Here is a 21,915-nt window from a genome sequence, read left to right on the forward strand (position 1 = left end):
CGCATTTTTATGACTCCTACAGTTTTACGGGTCAACGGGATCTAGTGTTAAGTGTTCAGTTATTTGGATAGTTTCATAGGTATCCCCTAAGCACGAACTCCACTATCAACGTGGAATGCGCGCATTACCTCGTAAGTACCTGAGCTTTCTGTCTTCTGATAAAGAACCCAGCTACCTACATACATGCAGTAGGTACATTAGGTTCTGTAACCACCTCCAAGCTACCTGAGCCAACTGCCGTCTCGTCCTGTGACACGCATTGCGTGGATTAATCAGCGCCTTAAAAGCAAGCCTCGCGGACGGGATGTAAGCTGTGTGATTGTTCTATAAAAATATGTGTGATATCGTATAAGTGCAAACCAAGCTATTTGAGCGATTAAAAAGGCCTCGATTGTAGAATCTATGTTAAGTGTTAAAAAGGTCTACCATAGCCTCGGTGGTTTTTAGGAATTTTTTTACGGCGAGAATCGGGCCTTTCTACCGAATTAAAACGTCAGGATTGAAGCCACTGCCCTAAACCAGCCTAACCCAACTGTGTTCCAGAAGCCGAATTTAGCCTGTAAATACAAATTTAACTTTTAACTGCATGCAACGACAGCCGAACAATATGGGATATAAACATCTATAATACTGTTTAATCGTATAGTCGGCATTGCCGGGTCTTCTTGGCTCCTAGATCTGCGACCGGGTGACGACAGGGGCAGGGGCAGTCGCAGTCGCTACCGCTACGTTTTTCATTTTCTCCAAACTTGGGGAGCATGACCATTCCCAGTCTATCCCAGTTTCTCTCCTCCAGCACCTCAACTCACTAAAGGTACTGTTCAAACCTAGACTTACTCCGCCGCTCATTAATCTCTTCTCGGGATAATAGCATCTCGTCCTTTGGTAGGAGTTTAATAAAGTCGTTTTCTAGGGTTTTTACATGCCCGAGTTGACAGCAAGTTTGTCATTTTTTCTATACGGTCCTAATCCATTTTTATAGCTGTCGAAGCATCAGCCTGGCGCCATGCTGAGTAGCACCCTCCGCTCTTCGAGCAGCCAGCTTCTTAGAGCTAGCTGCCGCACCTCGAAATGTATATCCCAATCCTCGAGATGTTTCTCCCTTAGCGCCGCTCGTCGTCCTCTCGCTATCGCCGCCCAGAAGAGGTATTCCTCTACCACGACGTCGGCACCCTCTCCTAATGACAACTTCCTATCCGGTAACACTGCCAACTACATCGATGAGATGTATCTGCAGTGGAAAGAGGATCCGGGGAGCGTCCATGTGTCATGGCAGGTCTACTTTAAAAACATGGAGAGTGGCGACATGCCCATCGAGCAAGCTTTCACCCCTCCTCCCACTCTCGTTCCCAATGCGACTGGCGGTGTTGGGCCAGCCGTGGGCGTGGGAGTCGGTCAGGGCTCTGACGTTATGAATCATCTGAAAGTGCAGCTACTAGTTCGCGCGTACCAGGCTCGTGGCCACCACAAGGCCGATATCGACCCTCTTGGCATCCGCAATGAGCCAAGAGGTTCTTCCAATACCAAGATTAACGAGTTATCCCTCGACCACTACCAGTTTACCGAAAAGGATCTCGATAAGGAGTTCACCCTGGGCCCGGGTATCCTCCCGCGCTTCAAGCGAGAAGGTCGAGACAAGATGACTCTCTGCGAGATCATTGCCGCTTGCGAGAAGATCTACTGCGGGTCCTATGGTGTCGAGTTCATTCATATCCCTGATAGGGCTAAATGCGACTGGCTGAGGGAGCGCGTCGAAGTTCCCCAACCCTTTAAGTATTCGATTGACGAGAAGCGCCGAATTCTTGACCGTTTAATCTGGAGTTCCAGCTTCGAATCCTTCTTGGCTACCAAATATCCCAATGATAAGCGATTCGGTCTGGAGGGTTGCGAGACCCTCGTACCCGGAATGAAGGCGCTCATCGACCGAAGTGTCGACTACGGCGTTAAAGATATTGTCATCGGAATGCCTCATCGTGGTCGTCTTAATGTGCTCAGCAACGTCGTCCGCAAGCCGAACGAGTCCATCTTCAGCGAATTCGCAGGCACTACTGGTGCTGAAGACGAAGGGTCAGGAGATGTCAAATACCATTTGGGTATGAACTTTGAGCGTCCTACGCCGTCTGGCAAGCGAGTTCAGCTTTCTCTCGTGGCCAACCCTTCTCATCTTGAAGCCGAAGATCCAGTCGTTCTTGGAAAGACCAGAGCTATCCAGCACTACAACAATGATGAGACGACGCATCGAACTGCCATGGGCGTGCTATTACACGGTGACGCTGCTTTCGCTGCTCAGGGTATCGTATATGAATGTCTTGGTTTCCACTCCCTCCCAGCCTTCTCAACTGGTGGAACAATCCACTTGGTCGTCAACAACCAGATTGGTTTCACCACTGACCCTCGATTTGCTCGTTCGACCGCGTATTGCACGGATATCGCCAAGGCTATAGACGCGCCCGTCTTCCACGTGAACGCTGACGATGTTGAGGCCGTGAACTTCGTCTGTCAATTAGCCGCAGATTGGCGCGCCGAGTTCCGATCTGATGTCGTTATCGATCTCATCTGTTACCGCAAGCACGGTCACAATGAGACGGACCAACCCTCCTTCACTCAACCCCTGATGTATAAGCGCATCGCTGCCAAGGAGCCTCAAATCAACATTTACGTAGAGAAGTTGCTCCAGGACGGTACTTTCACGAAGGAGGACGTCGAAGAGCACAAACAATGGGTCTGGGGTATGCTAGAGGAAAGCTTTGCTAAGTCTAAAGATTATCAGCCAACATCCAAGGAGTGGACTACATCTGCCTGGAATGGCTTCAAGTCCCCCAAGGAGTTGGCGACTGAGGTTCTACCACACATGCCGACCAGCGTCGATCAGAAGACTCTAGAGCACATCGGTGAGGTCGTTGGCTCTGCTCCTGAAGGCTTCCATGTCCATCGCAACCTAAAGCGTATCCTGCAAAACCGCACTAAGTCGGTACTCGAGGGTAAGAACATTGACTGGTCGACCGCCGAAGCTCTCGCCTTCGGTTCGCTCGTCACTGAGGGCCATCACGTTCGTATTTCCGGCCAAGATGTAGAGAGAGGTACCTTCTCGCAACGGCATGCCGTCTTCCACGACCAAGAAACTGAGGACACATACACACCCCTGCAACACGTCAGCAAGGACCAAGGCAAGTTTGTTATCTCTAACTCGTCCTTGAGTGAGTATGGTGCTTTAGGTTTCGAGTACGGTTACTCGCTGTCGTCGCCAAACGCATTGGTTATGTGGGAGGCTCAATTCGGTGACTTTGCCAACAACGCGCAATGTATCATTGACCAGTTTATCGCCTCTGGCGAAGTGAAGTGGATGCAGCGAACCGGTCTGGTCATGTCTCTCCCCCACGGTTATGACGGACAAGGCCCCGAGCATTCTTCTGGCCGCATGGAACGATATTTGCAACTCTGCAACGAGGACCCGCGCGTATACCCGTCTCAGGAAAAGCTCGAGCGCCAGCACCAGGATTGCAACATGCAGATTGCGTACATGACCACGCCTGCTAACCTGTTCCATATTCTTCGCCGACAGATGCACCGACAATTCCGAAAGCGTAAGTTACTCATACGAGATGTATCATGGTGTATATAATTGCTAATTGTTGTAGCCCTTGTAATATTCTTCTCTAAGTCGCTACTACGACACCCTCTAGCCCGTTCCAACATCGAGGAATTCACTGGTCCTGATGCTCATTTCAAGTGGATTATTCCCGACCCTGAGCACGAAGCCGGTAACATCAAGTCCCCCGAGGAAATCGAACGAGTCATCCTCTGCACCGGTCAGGTGTGGGCGGCGCTTCACAAATACCGCGCCGACAACAAGATCGACAATGTTGCACTCACTCGAATTGAGCAGCTGAACCCTTTCCCGTGGGAGCAAGTTAAGGAGAACCTAGATACGTACAAGAATGCCAAGACCATTGTCTGGGCTCAGGAAGAGCCCCTAAATGCTGGTGGATGGAGCTTTACTCAACCGCGTATCGAAACTCTCCTGAACGAAACTCAATTCCACGACCGCAAGCACGTCATGTACGCCGGCCGAAACCCTTCAGCATCGGTTGCCACTGGTCTAAAGACTGTTCACAAGAAGGAAGAAGAGGAGTTGCTAGAGATGGCGTTCACAGTGACGCAGGATAAACTAAAGGGCGAGTAGACGGAATGGAAGGCGAAAAGTAAAGCATTGACATGGGGGACGGGGCGAGCATTGTTATTTTCATGTTTTTGTATTTTATCTTGTGTATAAAGCGGCCTCGGGGACCAACAATCGAGGCTACATAGACGGGCGGTTGCTAATGGGTTTCTAAGTACGGTACCGTAATGAATGATTTTGAACCTTCAAGCCATGTGTCTGTACTGTGTGGTTCTTATCCGACGGAGAATGAGCATCTATCATCTATCGGACCGGGATGTTCGAGAGAGGTCATTGCTTTGCCGAGTATCATACCCAAAGGAGCTGGGGTAATGATAAGCACCTTGTTTCTCAAACCCGATTTGCCAATGACGGCAACTTGCTTTATCTTCGATATCACACATGTCAGCCCTGTGACGAAATTCCGTTACCTAGTACCAACAGATAAACTGCAATGATACCAGCCACCATGTCTTGGGACGAGATTCGGATGGTTGCTTTTGTAAGATTCAGATATATAGATATATGAAGAAGTCTCCGCCAACGTAGATGGTCGCACAAACAGTCTTTAAGGTAAGACTCAAAGACAAGGCCTAATGGGATAGTATCAATTGAAGCAGTTCGACCATTACGCCAGAGTAAATTCTTCTCAATGCGATCGTAGTGATGGATTCATTTACCTTTCGACAGCGGGGCCATGCTATTAAGGAGAAGACTCGAGCTCGGCTGACGGACTGGCATAGCTGGAAATTGCCCAAGCAGACTAGCAGTATTGCCCCGGCTCATATATGGACGAATGCTGGCACGTTTATCTTTTTTTTCTTTTTCTTTCTTTCAATTATATCCGGCTGTCGTCGAGTTCTTGCTGTTAATAACAGCCGCTGACCTGTGTAATAGACCAAGATCCGGTCCCAGAGGAGAAGCAGACATGGACCAAGTGGGCGTTCATTGGCTATTGGTACTCGGACTTGGTGACTGTCTCGACATGGACTGCTGCCAGTGCTATAATGACGACTGGCTTGACGGCTACTGATGCTGTTCTTATTGTTCTTGTTGCGGCTATAGTATGTATATTCCTGAGCTATTTTCTCAAGCCCCTTACACCCCTTTGTCTTATTCAAGACTACAAACTCTCAGAAGAGTCATGTCTACTCACCCAATCACTCGACACCACGCTGATATACATCGTGATTATACCTAAATGTTAACTTAACTACCGTAGTGCAATGCGATCCCGACAGTCCTCAACGGTGCCATCGGCGCTGACTTACACATCTCGTTCCCTATTGCCTGCCGAGCTAGCTACGGCTACTGGTTGAGCTACTTCTGCGTTGTGACGAGAGCCATCCTGGCACTATTCTGGTTCGGCGTCCAGAGTGCCAACGGGGGAACCTGTGTGACTGCTATCATCACCGCCATCTGGCCGAGTTACGCGAGACTCCCCAATACGCTCCCTAAATCAGCGGGCACCACGAGCCAGGGGCTGCTGAGCTACTTCATATATTGGTGTATCCAGTTTCCCCTACTCATGATCCCGTCGCATAGGCTGCAGCATCTGTTTTGGGTCAAGACGGTATTGGTCACGCCGATGGCACTGGCGATGGTTATCTGGATTACGGTGGTCGCCGGTGGACAGGGGGGTTTCTTCTACGCACCAGCTACGGTGTCCGGGTCTACTCGAGCATGGCTATGGCTATCGAATCTAGTACGTAAACAGCCCAACCCCCAACCTACAAACCTTCATACACCCTTTACCAGCTAACCAACCACCCCCAGACCAGCGTAACAGGCGGCTACTCCACCCTAGCAGTCAACATCCCCGACTTCTCGCGCTTCAGCAAGACACGCGGCGCCCAGCTCTGGCAACTCCCCTTCATCCCCATCTTCAAAACCCTCGTCGGCGTCTTCGGCATCATCTCCGCCAGCGCCTCGAAAAAGGTATACGGGACCGTGTACTGGTCCCCGCTGGAAATCATCGGCCAGTGGCAAGGCTCGCCAGGCGGAAGGGCAGCGGCGTTCTTCGCCGCGGCGATCTGGCTGCTCGCGCAGGTCTCGGTGAATATCAGCGCGAACGGCATCTCCTTCGCCAACGACGTGACGTCCCTCGCGCCGAAGTGGTTTAATATCCGCCGGGGCGTGGTGCTCGTCTCCCTGCTGGGCGGCTGGGCTTTGTGTCCGTGGATAATCATCTCGTCGGCTGCGGCGTTTTTGAATTTCATGAGCGCGTATGCGATTTTCATGGCGCCGATCGCGGGCGTTCTGGTCTGCGATTATTGGGTTGTTAAGAAGCGCCGGTACGACGTCCCGGCTCTGTATGATCCCGATGGCATATACCGGTATAGATGGGGCGCGAACTGGCGCGCTCTGGTCCCGACGCTGGTTGTTATTGTGCCGCTTCTCCCGGCTTTGGCGAAGAAGGTTACGCCGCAGAATGTGGATATTGGTCAGGGGCTCGTGAACCTGTTTACGTTTAACTGGCTGTATGGGTTCGTCGTGTCGGTTGTTATGTACTATGCTCTGAATTACTTCTTCCCGGATGAGACTACGTTGATACCGAATATAGTTCCTGGAGTTGTTCCGGTTCTGCGCGCGGTTGACGCGGATGTGGAAAGTGGTTCGGCTCGGGATGAGAAGATGAGGAGGGAGGTGAAAGCAGAGCAGGCTTAGGTCTGCTTCAGTTTAGGGTTAGGTAATATCATTACTATGTGATGCGTAAAAGCAGGTGTATATATCCCAGAACTAGTCAAGAGCCAAAAGTGCCCCTGTTTCGGGTTCGTGTCTGTAGTAACGGACTCCTAAAGTTGTCTCCCGTCCTCCTAATAGTACCAATTCAGCAGTAATTAAATTACGCCAAATACCCAGACCCCCCTACCACAGCCAATATAGAACCACGATGAAATCTAACCACTATAGCACTCTGCTTCGCGGCGTCCGCCTCACAACGTCCTCCCACCCGCGAGCATCCCCGGGGGCACGGATACTGAGGGTCATTCTGCCACGCGAACAGCGGATCCGTCTCGTTCGTCAGGACATCAGCAATCAGAGTACTTGAACTCGGTAGCCCCGACGATCGCCGGAACACCTCCGCGGACGGGATCTGGATCTGGTCCCAACCACGCTCCACAAGCGTGTCGATCGACGTGCCGTACACGTACTCCTTGAACCCAGCGAACCGCACCGCAGACGCGCACATCGGGCAGCTCTCGGCGTTGGTGTATAGCGATAAGTCTGCGAAGGCGGCGAGTGCCTCTTTGGGTGATAGTTTGTATGGCCCCGAGGGGTCTGTTAGGATTTGGGTGCAGTTGTTGATAGCTGCAATTTCTCCTGTAGTTCTAATTGTGAGCCTTGTTACGCCAAGAAATAATATATATATATATAATTCTTATATACGTACCATGAAGCGTTGGGTTTCCAGTTGCGCTCCTACTGTTGGCGCCTGTGCAGACGAGCTCCCCGAGTCCCGAATTAGCCGTGTGGTTCACAATCACGGTTCCGAACGGAGCTTTGGGACAAGGGTGGCCGAGAGCGAGGTTGGCTTGGCGCATCCAGTAGACCCTCGTGCTGAAGGGGATGCCATTGGTAGCTGTTGGTTCGCTAATGAGTGTCTGCTCGTGGTCTGCTCGCGGGTAGAAGTGATTATGCCCTAGGCAGAGCCTTAGGAAACCAGGGTAGACGAATGTAGCTTGGATGATAGATAGTAGCCGCATTGTATCTTATTGTTGAACAGCGTTGCTAATAGAGGTTGGAATTTGCCTAGTCTATTGGTATCTAGAAGAGCCATGGGTGTTTATATATTTGCGTATGCGTGTAGGTATGTACCTAGGTAGGTATGTGTGTCATGAACATAATTTACACCTAGTCATTGAGTTACGAACTATCTATATCCTGGCAATGACGGTATACCAAAGAAGGGAAGATATCGCTATTGTTCCCTGTCATGAGCTATTACACTTTGACCTTCGTTGGAGACCCCCGGCCCGTCTCTTGATACCGTATGCGGTGACTCGTATCACCGGCCATTTCCGATAGATAGCCCCATGCATGTTGGTGATAGAGCGTATCAACGCCGATGATAGACTATATTAATCATTATCTTCTCCCTGGGTGATTATGCTTCTTAGGACAATAGCTTTACCATAATATAAAATAATTAAACTAGTATATAAAACTGAAAAGGCTTCATAATGTCACCAAGCGCTACTATTTCAGAGGCGACCTTCACGATCACGACGATGAAGAAATCTTCCAACGATAAACATGACTATGGTGCAATCGTCAGTGATATAGACCTGAATGATATAAATGGTACGCGCTACTCCTACCAAGTTATGAGCCGGGCATTTAACATAGTCAGATATCGACGTCCGCCACCTGGCAGATGCCATCTGGACGCATAAAGTCATCGTGGTCAAGGGGCAAAAAGACCTCGCCCCGATAAAACAATGGGAGCTCGTAACGCGATTCGATCCAGATGCGCCACAGATCCACTCTCACGGTGATTTGAAGACTTTCAACAGCAAAGGAGGCTTGCTTTCTGTAAGTGATTTAGGGTATTTCCTGATACGGGTAGAACAAATCCTAAAAATGAGATAAGAAATATCGCGAAGTAGTAGGTATACCGGGCGCCGAGAACGTCCGTCTAATCGGGAAGGGCTTCCAAGGCGAAGACCACTACGGCATCAAGAACAAGAACATTACTAAACCGCTCTCTCACGACTGGCATGACAAGGAGCTTCCACAAGACGAGTTCGCGAAGGGGAATACCCGGTTCCAACGATGGCATATGGACGCGCCGCTCTACGGAAGGGATCCGGCGTGGTTTACGACTCTGCGCTGTGTGAAGCGGCCTATTAAGCCCCAAGTCAACGTCCGATGGGATGACGGGTCCGGCCTCAGCATGAAGGCAGAGCCCGGGCTCACTGCGTTTATTAGTAACGTTCAGATGTACGAGATGATGACGGAGGATGAGAAGAAGATGGCAGATCACAGCTGGGTCGAATATGCACCTCATCCGGTAAGTGTATTATTCTATAGTTATGAATACTTGGACGGCTAGTAATTATTGAAAATAAAATAGTATATGTGGATAGGCGATTGTAAGGGGAATTCCAATGGTCTTGGACTTGTCAGCCAGGGTAAAGAGAAGCAGCTCGAGGATCTAGGTGACTTCGACCCGAAGGATGTAAAAACCTATCCCAGTACGTATCAAGAATATGTCTAAACCCAAACTCCCTACTTAGAAAGTAATTAATTATTAATTCTCGTTATAGTGGTTTGGGTCAACCCCGTAACAGGCGAGAAAGCCTTCCAAGTCCACGGAATTTGCGCAAGAAAGCTCTTCATTCGCTCGTCCCCGACAGAAGAACCCAGGACAATCGAAGATCTCGTAGAAATCAGGAAGCTACTAAAGACTATCCAAGAAAGAGTATTGAAACCGGAGTATATATTGATCCCGAGTTTAGAAGAAGGGGATATTGTCATGTGGGCGAACTACCAGATGTTTCACACGGCTATCGACTATCCTGACTGGTTCGGTCCACGAACTATGCACCAAGCCAATATCGCCTCATCGGCTGGTCCGGTGGGCCCAATACCGATCCCGGTCCGGACTTGAGGTTTAATGCTCAGACATTGGCAGCGACTCGCTTGAATATTTCATCTGGGAGCCGCAAAATTTTATAGTAGCAAGACTGGCGTCAAGATATCCTATATCTACCTAGGTACCTGTGTATCTATTTCATATACGATGACTCGCCGTTAGATTTAATAGCGCTGTTTCGTTTGAGATGATTGCTCAACCTATGCTACTAACCTTCCGAGTATCACGGTGCTCGAATTTGTCACCTTCATTTCTTTTTTTATACCTACCGCCGAGTAACTTGGGTTAGAAGTCTTTCGACCTCCCTCTGGAGCCGATTAGGTGAGTTATGGGCATAAAACCAATAACGAAATTGGCCGGTTTCTCAGTCGAGTGCTTTCTGGGAAAGTTCGTCTGCCAAACGCTTGATGTAAAAATCTCGCATATCAGGCGGTAACTTACTGAAGCTGTTTGCGATACGTGTAATATCTTGACGACCCTTTTCATACTATGACATCTACAGTTAGCGATGATTGTATGTAAGCTGAGATGAAATTCGAGCGAAACAATTGGAAGTGAACAACAGTGTCAGCAGACAAAAATTGAGAACTTACAGCCGCAAGGTCCCGGTTTCCGTACACATCCCTTCCACTTGAGTAACCATTTTCAAGGTTGCGGAAGAAGACGTTAACAGCGACCCCTAAGTTACTCAATGGAGTTGCAGTATGCAGCCAAAGAGGAGGTAGGAACAGTATATCGCCAGGTTTCAACATAGCCTCGTGAGGATGTGTTTCGGCAAGAGAAAGCGATTCAAGTTCGGAAAATACGTCAATACTCGAGCTGGATGAACCCGGGGCAAATGAAAGCTTGGTAACATCTGTCGGCGGGAATAAGATGAATCTTTTAGAGCCCACTATTTGGCAATATACGTTTGCCATGACCTGGTATAATGTCAGCCAGTTATACTAAAAGCCAGACTCGTGATTCCGCTTACGTCGTAATGAAGCCACATATTAACTGGCCCAGTGATCCGCAACACGGAACTGAATTCGTTCTGCTTTACAAACGAGAGCGCATCGGGAAGTCGGAAATCCTCGGCCAGTTGCGGGAAGTCGACTTTGATATTAGCCGGCTGATCAGATGGGTGGTCCCCTGAAAGGGCACGCAGATATAGCTTTTGGCCATCTGAGATTCCTTGCATGATGTCTCCAAATTTCTTCGTGACATATGCAAAGTTCTTGCTATTAAAATCCATCTTCTGGCTATCGGCTTCATGAACAACCACCTAGTGACGTGATTAGGTCGGATCGTATATGGAACTTGGGATAATCATTACCTCTCTATCAGGACTAAGTTGCTTTACGATATAGTCTGACGTCCAGGTCTGGATACAGTTTCCTAATTGGCTTGCCTCGAAAACCACAGGTTTTCCAGCCTTTAACACTGCTGAAAATTCGTCTGCTGTATTGATCTGAAGCCTAGGTATGTCAACCTTCTCCACTGCCTTCCTATCCGAAGAAGTCGAGGCATGATGCCGTTCTATCTCTTCCGTAAGTTCGACAATTCTTGAGTGTTTCCATATTCCCCTGTTGTTGTGTGGTGCTGGTACCCCGGTAGTAAAAGCCTTAGGGGTGTGCCTTAATGTATAACAACCCGGATTCCAAAATGTTCCCATGGAGAAACATGTAGCACCTCCACCCATTACAACCAATTGACCATCGTTGGCTTGCTCGATTGAAACCCCTATAAGCAATGGCCTAGGAGTGATTGCGATCTGGCAAGAGGAGACAATTTTATAATGTAGACTAGAGATGTCTATAATCAGGACATCAAGATCTCGCGTGACTATGTCGTTTGCGAGAATGCCCCCAATTATAGTCAGATATCCTTCCGGAGAGATGAAGCCAGAGGCACCGTAGCGGTTGATTAGGTCGTCGGAATAGTTGACTTTGTGCATCTCCCGTGTCGACGAATTAGGGGGATTTGAAGTCGATAAAGCTGTAAATGAAATAGTAGGTTTACCATTTCCTGAGAGCACCAAAGCCCATCGCAAAATCTGCTTAGCGATAACGCCATCCCGAGAGATACCACCTGCCATCATACCATCAAATTGGATACCATTGTTTGCTGTTGAATGGGTCGGTCCTCCAAGACTAGCTAACAGGCTGCCAAAGACTGGCTCATATTCTGACCCCTGAATCTCGCACTCAATCCAGCCCAAGCCTGGCCGATAGAGGAGGCACCCATTGAAAATGGTTGATGCGTCAGATTTACCTCCGACTAAAAGAGCGAGGTCCGAATTACCGAGTCTTACTATTCCATGTCGACATAATGGCACTGGGAGATCATCCACCCGTTGCCATTTATTGCTCCCTTTATGGAGGAGCCAACAATCTCGCAGAGCGCTTGACGGAGAAGTTCTGCCTCCCACCAAGAGGTTTCCATACTCGCCCAAGTTCGTAATAGTGTGGCACATGCGACTACTTGGGCCAGTATGATGCGTATTAACATCTTGTAGAGTTGACTCGCTAACATAGAGGTCATATGACCTTAATCGACTATTTGTACCAAGTCCGAACGTGTTAGACAAGAACTCTTCTCCTAGGTGGTTCTTTAACTTCATCGCAGCGCCAAATCGGCGTTGCCCGCGAGTACCAGAATATTCTCTGAAGTCGGCATCCAGGGACAATACAGGGGCCTCGAGTCTCTTAAGATCCCTGGAGATGCTGGTAGCCGCTTGAGTTGTTACCGGGTTTGTCTTGGCGATAACCACGCAGTAATGGGCAGCGAAAATTGCAAATTCTTCCCATTCGTCAAAGGGCTCAATCGCGTCGAGCTTTCTCCTCTCATCTGCCGAAAGCCACTGGTCATCGGCCCATATTTGCCAAAGAGTGTTAACGTCGACCTGTAGCCAGCCCCTTTTGACGAACCGATCCCGCTGGGTATTGATATCCGGGTAGGTGAAAACAGATTTTAGAGGAGTTTTCAACTTCTCAAAATGCGCCAGCATCGTCTTTGCAAACGGATGATCTTCACCATCTGGAATAATTTGCTCGAGTAGACAGAATTCGGCTAATCTTTATCAGTCCCTAGTAGTATTAATTGATATATCAGGATAACCTACCTTGTCCAAGAGTGCTAGCCCATTGAATGACTGAATTTGCGCATTCAGTCTCCATATATGTAATGGAGACCTCTGCCACAAACATGAACTCGCAGTGAGCTATATCAACAACAGTTGAAAGCGCCCGTTCTATATCAGAGATGTTGCGCAGGTCGCAGCCGATCTCGACATATTGATCGCTCTGTAGCACTATATGGTTTCCTACATTCGTTCTCAGCCCGGTTAACGGAGACCTGAGCTCAGGAGTATCCTGGACGATCCGGCATTTCTTTTCTATCAAGTCGGGAAAATCAATGTCCACAAATTTGGCATTTTGGCATTTGTCAGGGTATCTGGTCATACACTGCCATGGGAGCACGTCACTATTAAAGATTAGAGACTACATCGAATATAACAGCGAGATGGAAGCTTACCTTCCACAGCCTAGATTTATGACTACCTTCTTCTTCTCTGAAGGCCTTTCAAGGAATCGACGAACAGCAACGTCAATAACATGTAGTCGAATATGATAGCCTCGATTGATCAACGGAGCTCGCCGCTGGAACTTCTTTACAAAGAAACGAAAGAAGTGAGGCTCGTTTGGATAATAGATGCGTTCTACGCTCCGTTTAGATACGATACTACTGCTGTTTGTCTTGAGGGGCAGATTAGAAAATTAAAATGTGTGTATGGATGATAGAAACAAGACGCACAGCCATAACTAAATCGTCTAGGGCTCGTTGCTTTGTTGAACGGCCCGGGCCTTGCTGGCCCTTGACTTTGGCGGTAGTAGCCATCCTAATTAAAGGAAGCACGTGAGAGAGTAATCATGTAGGTATGATTTTGTGAGTGGGAGTGATGATAGGTTGGTTGAGAGTAAGATGATCAAGTGAGCAAGCAAATCTTATCAATTTTGCCTGTAGTTAATCTATCTTCGGATAAGGCCGAGATGTCTTTTTCCCTTTACGTGTATTTAATATGCTATTCTTAAATTTGAGGCTCATTTTTACAAGGATATCTTTTTAAAATATCTAGGTTAGTTAATAAGAATTGTCGCATTACCTAATTCAAAGATGAAAATTGTGCTAACTTTTTAACCCTCAAATCCGTTGTAGTTCAGACTCGTCTTGTTCGAGCAGTGACGACGCACCTAAGCTGGACAAGGGCAAGCACTATAAAATGTACCTAGGTAGGTACCTAGGTACGTGACTTAGCATGCGGTAGTGATCAGCACATGGGTTTATCAGGCAGTGGGCACGAGTCTAAAAGACCTAAAGCTCCACAGCTACAGCGCAATAGCGTGCTACCTATATGGTTCCCCGCCTGACAATAGCATCTGATTGATGATTTCAGCCTTTCTCCCCCACCCAAAATCCAAATTCCAACCTCCTCGGATTTTTAGCATCTCCAGCTTTCCCCGAGTATTGACGAATCTAGGAAGCTTAGGTAGTTACAACACAGCTTACCCAGCTTACCCAGCAGCCCGACTTCTCAGCTCTTCCCCTTACACTGTCCTGACGAATGAAGCTGTTACTGTAGCCTAACTTGTTGATTTCCCTTTGTCATGACGGGGAAGGATATACTCGAATTGAGACGGCTTTGATGCAGAGACCGCCTTTAGATTGGAATCGGACTTACAGGCAAAGCTTCATATTCACCATATTATAACTTTGGAACGTCATAATCAAGTACATCATACACCCAACTATTTAATATTGAGCTGCAATAGTTATTCCTATTCCCAGTCCCGAATCGCCCGTCTTACTTCAGCCATGTCGAACCCAGCTCTCAATTTCGTCACCTTCAACCAAGATCACAGCTGCCTAGCTGTCGGTATGTCGATTCTTGTCTTAACCCTGTCTCTCTCCTAGTAGTATATCGTAGGGGTAATAAGTCCTTAAGAAGCTAATAACTCAATAACTATAGGTACCTCGAGGGGATTTCGCATCTACCACACCGAACCGTTCTCCAAGATCTTCAGTAGCGATGATGGCAATATCGCTATTGTCGAGATGCTTTTTTCAACTTCGCTCGTCGCTTTTGTCCTCTCCCCCCGCCATCTTATAGTCCAGAATACGAAGCGTGCCTCCGTTATATGCGAACTTACCTTCCCATCTGCAATCCTTGCCGTCCGCCTAAATCGCAAGCGATTAGCTGTTGTGCTCGAGGATGAGATCTACCTCTATGATATAACTACTATGTCACTCCTCACTAATATCGCGACCTCCCCGAATCCTGCCGCTGTCTGCGCATTGTCGCCTTCCCACGAACATTCGTACCTCGCTTACCCTTTGCCGAAACCCCGCGAAGATACACAAGATAAGCGACCTTCGCATGCGCCGCCAGCTTCGCTCTACGCTCCCGTAACGTCTGGAGACGTCCTTATATACGATACATTGACTATGCGGGCCGTTAACGTAGTCGAGGCACATCGCTCTCCCCTATCCTGCATTGCGCTCAACAGCGAAGGGACCTTGCTAGCAACAGCTAGTGAGACGGGGACAATCATCAGAGTATTTTCGGTGCCCCGTGGGGAGAAGCTTTTCCAATTCCGACGTGGAACATATCCCAGCACGATCTATAGCATGTCCTTCAATATGGCGAGCTCGCTTCTCTGTGTATCTTCTACTTCAGATACCGTACACATATTCCGACTCCAGCAGCCAGGGCCCAACGGTAACAACCCTGAGGCGCAGACCCCCACATCTCCTCGGAAAGATCGTTGGTCTCGTAGTCGTAGCTATGATAGCGGTAACGACTCGTCTAATAGCGCGCAGGGCTCTCCACGTAGCGAGGCGGCTGACGTTCCAACGTCGACGGCGAATAGACCCGTGGCGAATAGGAGGCAAAGCGGGTCATTTAGCAGCATGCTGCGCCGGTCGTCGCAGATCATGGGTCGCAGCGTAGCTGGTGTCGTCGGAAATTATCTACCACAGACTGTGACGGAGATGTGGGAGCCGCTGCGCGATTTCGCGTACATCAAGATACCAAAGAGCACGTCTACGGCACCACGCCCCGGCGGAGCGGGCAATCAACAACTACGCAGCGTAGTGGCGATGAGTAGTAGCAGCCCACAAGTTATGGTTGTTACCAACGACGGTGGTTTTTACGTCTTCAACATCGATATGGATCAGGGTGGAGAGGGCTACCTTGTGAAACAGTTCTCGTTCGTGCTACCGCCTTCTTGTCTCTCTTCTTTGTTCGAGTCCTAGCCCAACTAACCATTATCCCTCTAGTGTCCTCGATAGCGACGATAAGCTCGATGCCTCTAATTATGGACCGTAGAGCAGTCATGCCGGCACGAGCAATAGCAGAATCAAAGAAGAGATAAAGGTAGGAGAGGAGGAAGATGACGATGATGATGGGGAACTCGGGGGTGACAATTGGCAGCACGTCACAAAAGGGAATTAGCATTCGGACGGCGTTAACGGTTAGGTTATGTAGTCGGGAGTATGGTGTTTTGTTCTCCCTCCTTTTCTTAATTCTACGGCTCATCTCTGCTGCACCGCGAAAGCCCTACCATCTGAGAGCGATCATACCCCAGAGAAGGAGGATTTGTATTTTGCGTGAATGGGAGCGTCGTGTTTTTGCATTAAGCGTCTGGCGTCCAAGCGGCCTGGGTTCATAGTTACGAAGTTACCGAGTATCATCATCTACTTCCCAATACAGATTACTAATATTCACCGTCGAAGAGAACAAAATGTTATTAATAGCGGCAATTTCTTGAACGCACACGTCAGCAATTGAAGCGGGACTAGTCTGGAGTGGTAGTTGTCCACTGTGGCTCAGTCCTAATCCCCTTGACAGTCTTATTATTTGAAGATGATAGATATCCAGTTCCGTAATCCCTAAACCCTTTGAAGTTCCCTCCAGTCCAGTCCAATCCATCCATCCTTCACATACATGTACGTACGTACGTACGTACGTACTACTTACTACAACAGTGCTACAATAAACGATTCAAACGTAAGTTAATGCTTCACCCCTAATCCAACCCGTCCCTTCATCCGTGAATGATCGAAATGAAAAACTGTCTCTTCAAAACCCACGACGCCGCGGCGCCAGTAGATGGAACTGATGATGCAACAGGGCCCGGGGAAGGTATGTGTGATGCCCCCCTGGTTTTCAGCCCCCCATGTTCTCCCCCTTTCTCGGTATTTGAAAAAATGCAAAAATGGTCGTGTCATGCCGTCGTTAGAAGTGAAAATCATGTGGTGCTTCCGCCTGGTCCGCCAACTCCGAAACGAAGCACAATCGTAAGCCAAGAAATAGAAATGTATGGGTACTGCTGTACCCTTCGAGAGTCTAATTAGTCGGGCGTGGGCACAGACGGTGGTAATGAGTCAAACTCATCATCACGCTCGACTCTTCCGTTGCTCTTAGTCGTGGTTTTGCCGCAAATCACGATTAGAGCTGATCCTCGATGCGAGCCACCCTAGGATTCAGCACGGCGGCCCAGAATCCAACGACTCTGCTCTCAGTGCAAAGCTTATGCGAGTTTCGAGTCATTGACTGTACCCTCAATGCTTCGAAATACAATATTTCGATCAGAGCCGGCTCTAAACCTCTTATCTCGCATAAGGGCGATTCATCGACGCGATCTCCCGCGCGATCTCGCCCCACTCGAGTTCCCTTCGGATGCCTCGCCCAGCATCATGGACATTTTCAGCCCATTGACGTCTGAGCTGCAGCATCTCCTCCCACTTAAGCAGCTCGTACACGAATCTTAGATGAGGCTGAATGATAACATTGAGCCGCCGAGCACGCACAAAGCAGTACGCCCGCGGGAATGAGAGGTTAAGGGATCGCATCACCTCTGCGATGCAGATGGTCGCGCTGCGGGAAACGCCGACGCGGCAGTGGACCAGGGTGGCGGTACCGTTCCGTCGGCCGCGTTCTGTTTTGCGGTTAGCGAGCGGGTCTTAGACGGGGGAGTCTTAGATAATAACGTGAAAATTAAGAATAATAGGTAATAAGGACGAGCTATATAATACGCTAGGGCCAAGGGAAAGTGGATAAGCAACGTACCGATGAATTCCAAGCACTTCTCGAATTCCTTGGTTAGAGGGTCGATGCCGTTGTCCTGAACCTTCTCGACTGCGAGCACGTTATCCGCGCCCCAGGACTCGAGCTCGCCGTCCCGCCACATGGCCGTCTCGCCTACGCTGAGGATCTGGTTGATGCCCATGGCTTTCAGTAGGTCCGGGTTGTTGGCGTGTCCGAGGTTGCCCAGGTACATGTAGTCGAGGATGCGGCTGGGGAACGAGCCGTCGAGGGAGGCGAGCCACTTAGGCTCGTTGCGCACGAGGTTCGTAATTTCCAGCAGGCTCTTTTCACTGCAGATGGGGGATTCGTGGAGAAGACGGTGCGCGATCGTGGTTAGGAGGGACACGTCGGTCGGATAGGCGAAGAAGTTTCGCTTCATCTTTGTGTGCAGGTCCATCCAGGCTTCGTGGACCGGTCGGCCGGTGCTGTAGCTGAAGTATGCGATCCCGAGCATGGTAGACTCGGTATACCCATCAGCACAATGTATTAGGATTCTCCGCGAGGGACGCATCTCGACCTCGGTCACAGAGGATGCGTCAGACATGTTCGAATCACCGTCTACATCAGGATCCGACTTCAAAGGTAAAGTTCCGTGGGAGAGGTGCCAGAGCCATTTGCACGTATCCAAGATACCATCGGCTTCAGCGTGGGACCATGTCGGCGGGAGAATACTTCCGGATGAAGGGAAGTCGAGGAAAGGCTGTTTTACCTCCTCGTTGGTGCCCTCGGCGATTGCTTGCAGCGCACCAGGGTTTAGTCGACCGAGATCACTGCATTCGATGAGGATATCATAAGACTGTTCCTCTTCACTTGAGGGCTCGGGTGTTGGGCCCATCCACACATTACGCGATATCTCGGTTGCTTTCGTCATCGAGTACATCTCCAGCCGCTCTTGGTGGAAGAAGTCAACCACAGCACCTGTTAAGAGACCCTCCGAATTAACGGTAACGATCTCGCTATGCTTGTTTTCAAATTCTCTGAACGGACTAACACAAATAAATGTGTTATATTTCGGGATGGACTCGTGTTTCTTCCGCCATTTAGCTTGCGCCGACGCGATTTCCCACGCCCACTTACGGACTAGACCAGCATCCTCACCATATACTATGATATCAGACGTTACGGCCGTCTTAGCAGCCTGGATCTGAAAGTTGCGAACGGAGAACCCCTCTCTGGGGTCAACTTCGACGAACTCTCCATCGGAGCCCGATTGCATAAATTCGTTAGGTGCAAGTGCCCCTTTTAGGCGTGCAGTGGAGAGATCACCATCAGCTTTCACCAATGTGATCCCACGTAAACAATTAGGTATCTGCCGCACAGTCTTGCTCCTCGATGCAAAAAACGTCTGTTGGATATGATTGCTCGGATGCAATCCATGAAACCAAGGGAAGACTAGAGCGGGATCTGGTAGAGGTTGTCTGGAGAGATAGTCTACGGCGGCTGCTACGTCAGCAGGGCGGATCTTGTAGAGGCATAGCGAACCCGATTCCAGTCGTTCGAACTTGTCAGGTGGATACAGTAAAGATGAGCGGCGCCGTTCATTATGTCGTTCAGTCTCGCGGCCTGGTGACGGCGGTGGCGTGTTAGGCTCACGGGCGGGTGCTGGGCCGGTAGGACAAACTGGTATGTGTTTGTTAGGGATGGGCGCGGGCGCTGCGCTAGAAACCTGTTGGGCATTGATAGCTTCGAGCGCTATTGGGGCAGATAAGGTAACGATGCCAGATGAAGAGCGATGTGGAGGAATTGGTCTGGGGAGAGCGACAGTCGTCATTGTCCGACTCATAGTAATGCCTGATTTTTGTTTTTTTTTTCTATGTTGTTTACGATGTAAGATGATAAGTCTCGGTGGTGGCCGCTTGCCTCATATCAGAACCAGATACACTACCCCTAACGCTCGAGCACCGGGGGTCCAGTGGTGTACCAAGGTGCAAGTAATTGCGGGGGAGGAGACGGGGGGTGAGATGGACTTGGAGGGGGAGGATGAGGTAGATGGCGGGGGGGATTTAAAGTTGATGATGGGAGTCGGATATTAATTGGCGATGGGTACGATGTTACGATGAGCAGCTAATACGGACGGGTCTCTGTAAGTCCAAAGTTAAACTGCAAACTGTATGTTGACTGAAGTACGTTAGCAGCTTGCGTATAAGTCGTACTTTATTGCAGTGTATAAAATAATAAAATATGTGTTTTAAAAGTTGGGTATGTGTGTATAATTCCTTTCATTGGTGTTGAATGGGCTGATATTGTCGTGTGTTCCCAGGTATCACTATTGTTTAACAATAATAAGAGGGGGAAGAAAGAGAGGGGAGATGGGAAATAGCATAGCAACGGGAACAGGAAGAATGAGACGAGGGGGGGGGAGGATGAGGGGACATAATAATACTTACATACCGGTACCTAGAAGCCACTTAATAGAAGTGAGGATCTAGGTAGAAAAAGGGAGAATGAGCCAAAAGGGTATTGGAATGGATTAAAAGTGTAGAAATTGACGACGCGAGGAGAAAAGATGTAGATGTAACTAGATATAATGACCAAGGTATGGTTAAAGGTTGGTCGTAGGGTATAATCAAAGTCGTTTCACGCGTTTGAAGACGTTGATTGGAGTTACAGCCTTATCGCACATCCCTGATGGTGCATAACAGTGCCGTGCAGTCTTGTAGCGAGTGAAGCAGCACCAGCGGTAGATAAGACGACTTGATTGATGGATAGGTGAATGGTGCGAGATTGGATCAGATGGGATCATGGGTGTAGTTTATCCCCCTACCTTTACCTTATTACCTCTCTATCTACCACTTTTAAATCTTCTTTATAAAACAGATCTACCTCCCACTCGTTCAATGATTCCCCTCTCCAATTTGTGTATATACATTTAGCTTATTTATTCATTCGTTTTCTATCCATTGTACCTCTTCTAGTTCTACCGGTGCAGCAGGACAGAATATTAACAAATTACATCGTTTCGTTTGCTCACGGTTGCCAAGACAGGACGGCATTACCTAGTACCTAACATACATATTATTAGCCTTGGCCTACACTACCCTGTCTACCCCGTCTACCTTGTCTAGTGCTGTCCTTTGAGGCGAGGTCTTCCCCTCCAAAGAGGAACCCAATGTTGATCAATGCCGGGGCGAACTGCATATGTATACACCCCTGTTCTCACAGATCACGTTCAGACATCCTGACCCAGAAGGCCTCAGAAAAGTGGACAAAGGTTTGAAAATGTGATACATACACTACGTGAACTCGACAAAGAAGAGATATATCTCTTTTTAGATTGTCTCTAGAAGAAATCCGATATTAGCCCCCTTCGGATTTCCTTTCCCTATATGTAGGTAGATAACCATACCTAGTATATAGACAGGTATCAGCATTTCATAGGCCGGCCCGTATCTAGAGCCTACCTAATGTATGTGGCTGATGCTTGTTACTCTCCAAGCCCCTAGAAACGACAGTATGCGCTTCTTAATAGGTTGTCTTGCCGCCTCGACGGACATGATGAGTTTCGAGAAAAGTAATAGGACCACGACGACGTACATATAACGGCAGCGTAGTACCAAAACATATGTATGTGAGCTGCGAAATTGCATGTCTGTTCAGTGAAACGAGGGGCAATCCCAACGTCGTCGAAACTGCAACATCACATACAGAAGGCTTTCGTTGGCCAATGAAGGAGAATGAAGAGAACGAGACCCCGCCCCAATGCGGTACACTATTCCCTATCAGCAAATGTGAGTTGCCATATTCGCGGCTAGGGTTCCATCGACCTCGACCCAATCGTCAGGGACTCGAACACGGCAACCACTAAGATCGATGACTTGGTTGTACTGGTTCTGCAATACACATCAGGGCCGTTACCACACTCGCCACCACCCTTCGCCTTCTCCGTTGTCAAGAACTCCAAAGAATATGTATATCAAAATTCAACACTAATGCATACTATTAATGCATATAGTACATTAGTGCCTAGGTAATTATATCCGGTGAACCTCCAATTCGGCCCATGTCCCTTGCTTCTACTCGCGTCTACAT

At 48.8% G+C, this 21,915-nt stretch overlaps 7 protein-coding genes across 7 annotated transcripts; 4 read left to right on the forward strand and 3 right to left on the reverse strand.

Annotated features, from left to right (window-relative positions):
• Nucleotides 1-1,006: 1,006 nt before the first annotated feature.
• Nucleotides 1,007-4,183, forward strand: F4817DRAFT_357299 (2-oxoglutarate dehydrogenase-like protein; the record flags this gene model as incomplete). The annotated part of the gene is made up of 2 exons (XM_049305902.1): nt 1,007-3,584; nt 3,639-4,183. The coding sequence occupies 2 exons, from the start codon at nt 1,007-1,009 to the stop codon at nt 4,181-4,183; spliced, it is 3,123 nt and encodes a 1,040-aa protein (XP_049161240.1).
• Nucleotides 4,184-4,721: 538 nt separating this feature from the next.
• Nucleotides 4,722-6,915, forward strand: F4817DRAFT_24088 (uracil permease). Its single transcript, XM_049299031.1, has 4 exons — nt 4,722-4,961; nt 5,057-5,223; nt 5,382-5,864; nt 5,936-6,915. The coding sequence occupies exons 1-4, from the start codon at nt 4,826-4,828 to the stop codon at nt 6,824-6,826; spliced, it is 1,677 nt and encodes a 558-aa protein (XP_049161241.1). The 5' UTR covers nt 4,722-4,825; the 3' UTR covers nt 6,827-6,915.
• An 89-nt stretch (nt 6,916-7,004) lies between these two features.
• On the reverse strand, nt 7,005-7,866 carry F4817DRAFT_313652 (cytidine deaminase-like protein; the record flags this gene model as incomplete). The annotated part of the gene is made up of 2 exons (XM_049300274.1): nt 7,005-7,483; nt 7,554-7,866. The coding sequence occupies 2 exons, from the start codon at nt 7,864-7,866 to the stop codon at nt 7,005-7,007; spliced, it is 792 nt and encodes a 263-aa protein (XP_049161242.1).
• A 525-nt stretch (nt 7,867-8,391) lies between these two features.
• F4817DRAFT_357301 (Clavaminate synthase-like protein) lies at nt 8,392-9,773 on the forward strand (the record flags this gene model as incomplete). The annotated part of the gene is made up of 5 exons (XM_049305903.1): nt 8,392-8,464; nt 8,514-8,695; nt 8,754-9,173; nt 9,237-9,357; nt 9,430-9,773. The coding sequence occupies 5 exons, from the start codon at nt 8,392-8,394 to the stop codon at nt 9,771-9,773; spliced, it is 1,140 nt and encodes a 379-aa protein (XP_049161243.1).
• Nucleotides 9,774-10,122: 349 nt separating this feature from the next.
• F4817DRAFT_357302 (LCM-domain-containing protein) lies at nt 10,123-13,637 on the reverse strand (the record flags this gene model as incomplete). Its single annotated transcript, XM_049305904.1, has 7 exons — nt 10,123-10,245; nt 10,352-10,678; nt 10,732-11,022; nt 11,074-12,809; nt 12,862-13,223; nt 13,275-13,495; nt 13,554-13,637. 7 exons carry the CDS (start codon nt 13,635-13,637, stop codon nt 10,123-10,125), a joined length of 3,144 nt encoding a protein of 1,047 aa, XP_049161244.1.
• An 861-nt stretch (nt 13,638-14,498) lies between these two features.
• On the forward strand, nt 14,499-16,268 carry F4817DRAFT_24166 (WD40 repeat-like protein). The gene is made up of 3 exons (XM_049299045.1): nt 14,499-14,673; nt 14,767-16,006; nt 16,077-16,268. The coding sequence occupies exons 1-3, from the start codon at nt 14,613-14,615 to the stop codon at nt 16,123-16,125; spliced, it is 1,350 nt and encodes a 449-aa protein (XP_049161245.1). The 5' UTR covers nt 14,499-14,612; the 3' UTR covers nt 16,126-16,268.
• Nucleotides 16,269-17,280: 1,012 nt separating this feature from the next.
• On the reverse strand, nt 17,281-20,060 carry F4817DRAFT_24174 (uncharacterized protein). The gene is made up of 2 exons (XM_049299048.1): nt 17,869-20,060; nt 17,281-17,737 (listed from the first exon to the last, which is right to left on the reverse strand). Exons 1-2 carry the CDS (start codon nt 19,667-19,669, stop codon nt 17,409-17,411), a joined length of 2,130 nt encoding a protein of 709 aa, XP_049161246.1. The 5' UTR covers nt 19,670-20,060; the 3' UTR covers nt 17,281-17,408.
• Nucleotides 20,061-21,915: the final 1,855 nt, after the last annotated feature.

The sequence above is a fragment of the Daldinia loculata genome, assembly GCF_022478755.1.
Source record: "Daldinia loculata strain CBS 113971 unplaced genomic scaffold F4817scaffold_11, whole genome shotgun sequence".
In the NCBI taxonomy this organism is placed as follows: Eukaryota; Fungi; Ascomycota; class Sordariomycetes; order Xylariales; family Hypoxylaceae; genus Daldinia; species Daldinia loculata.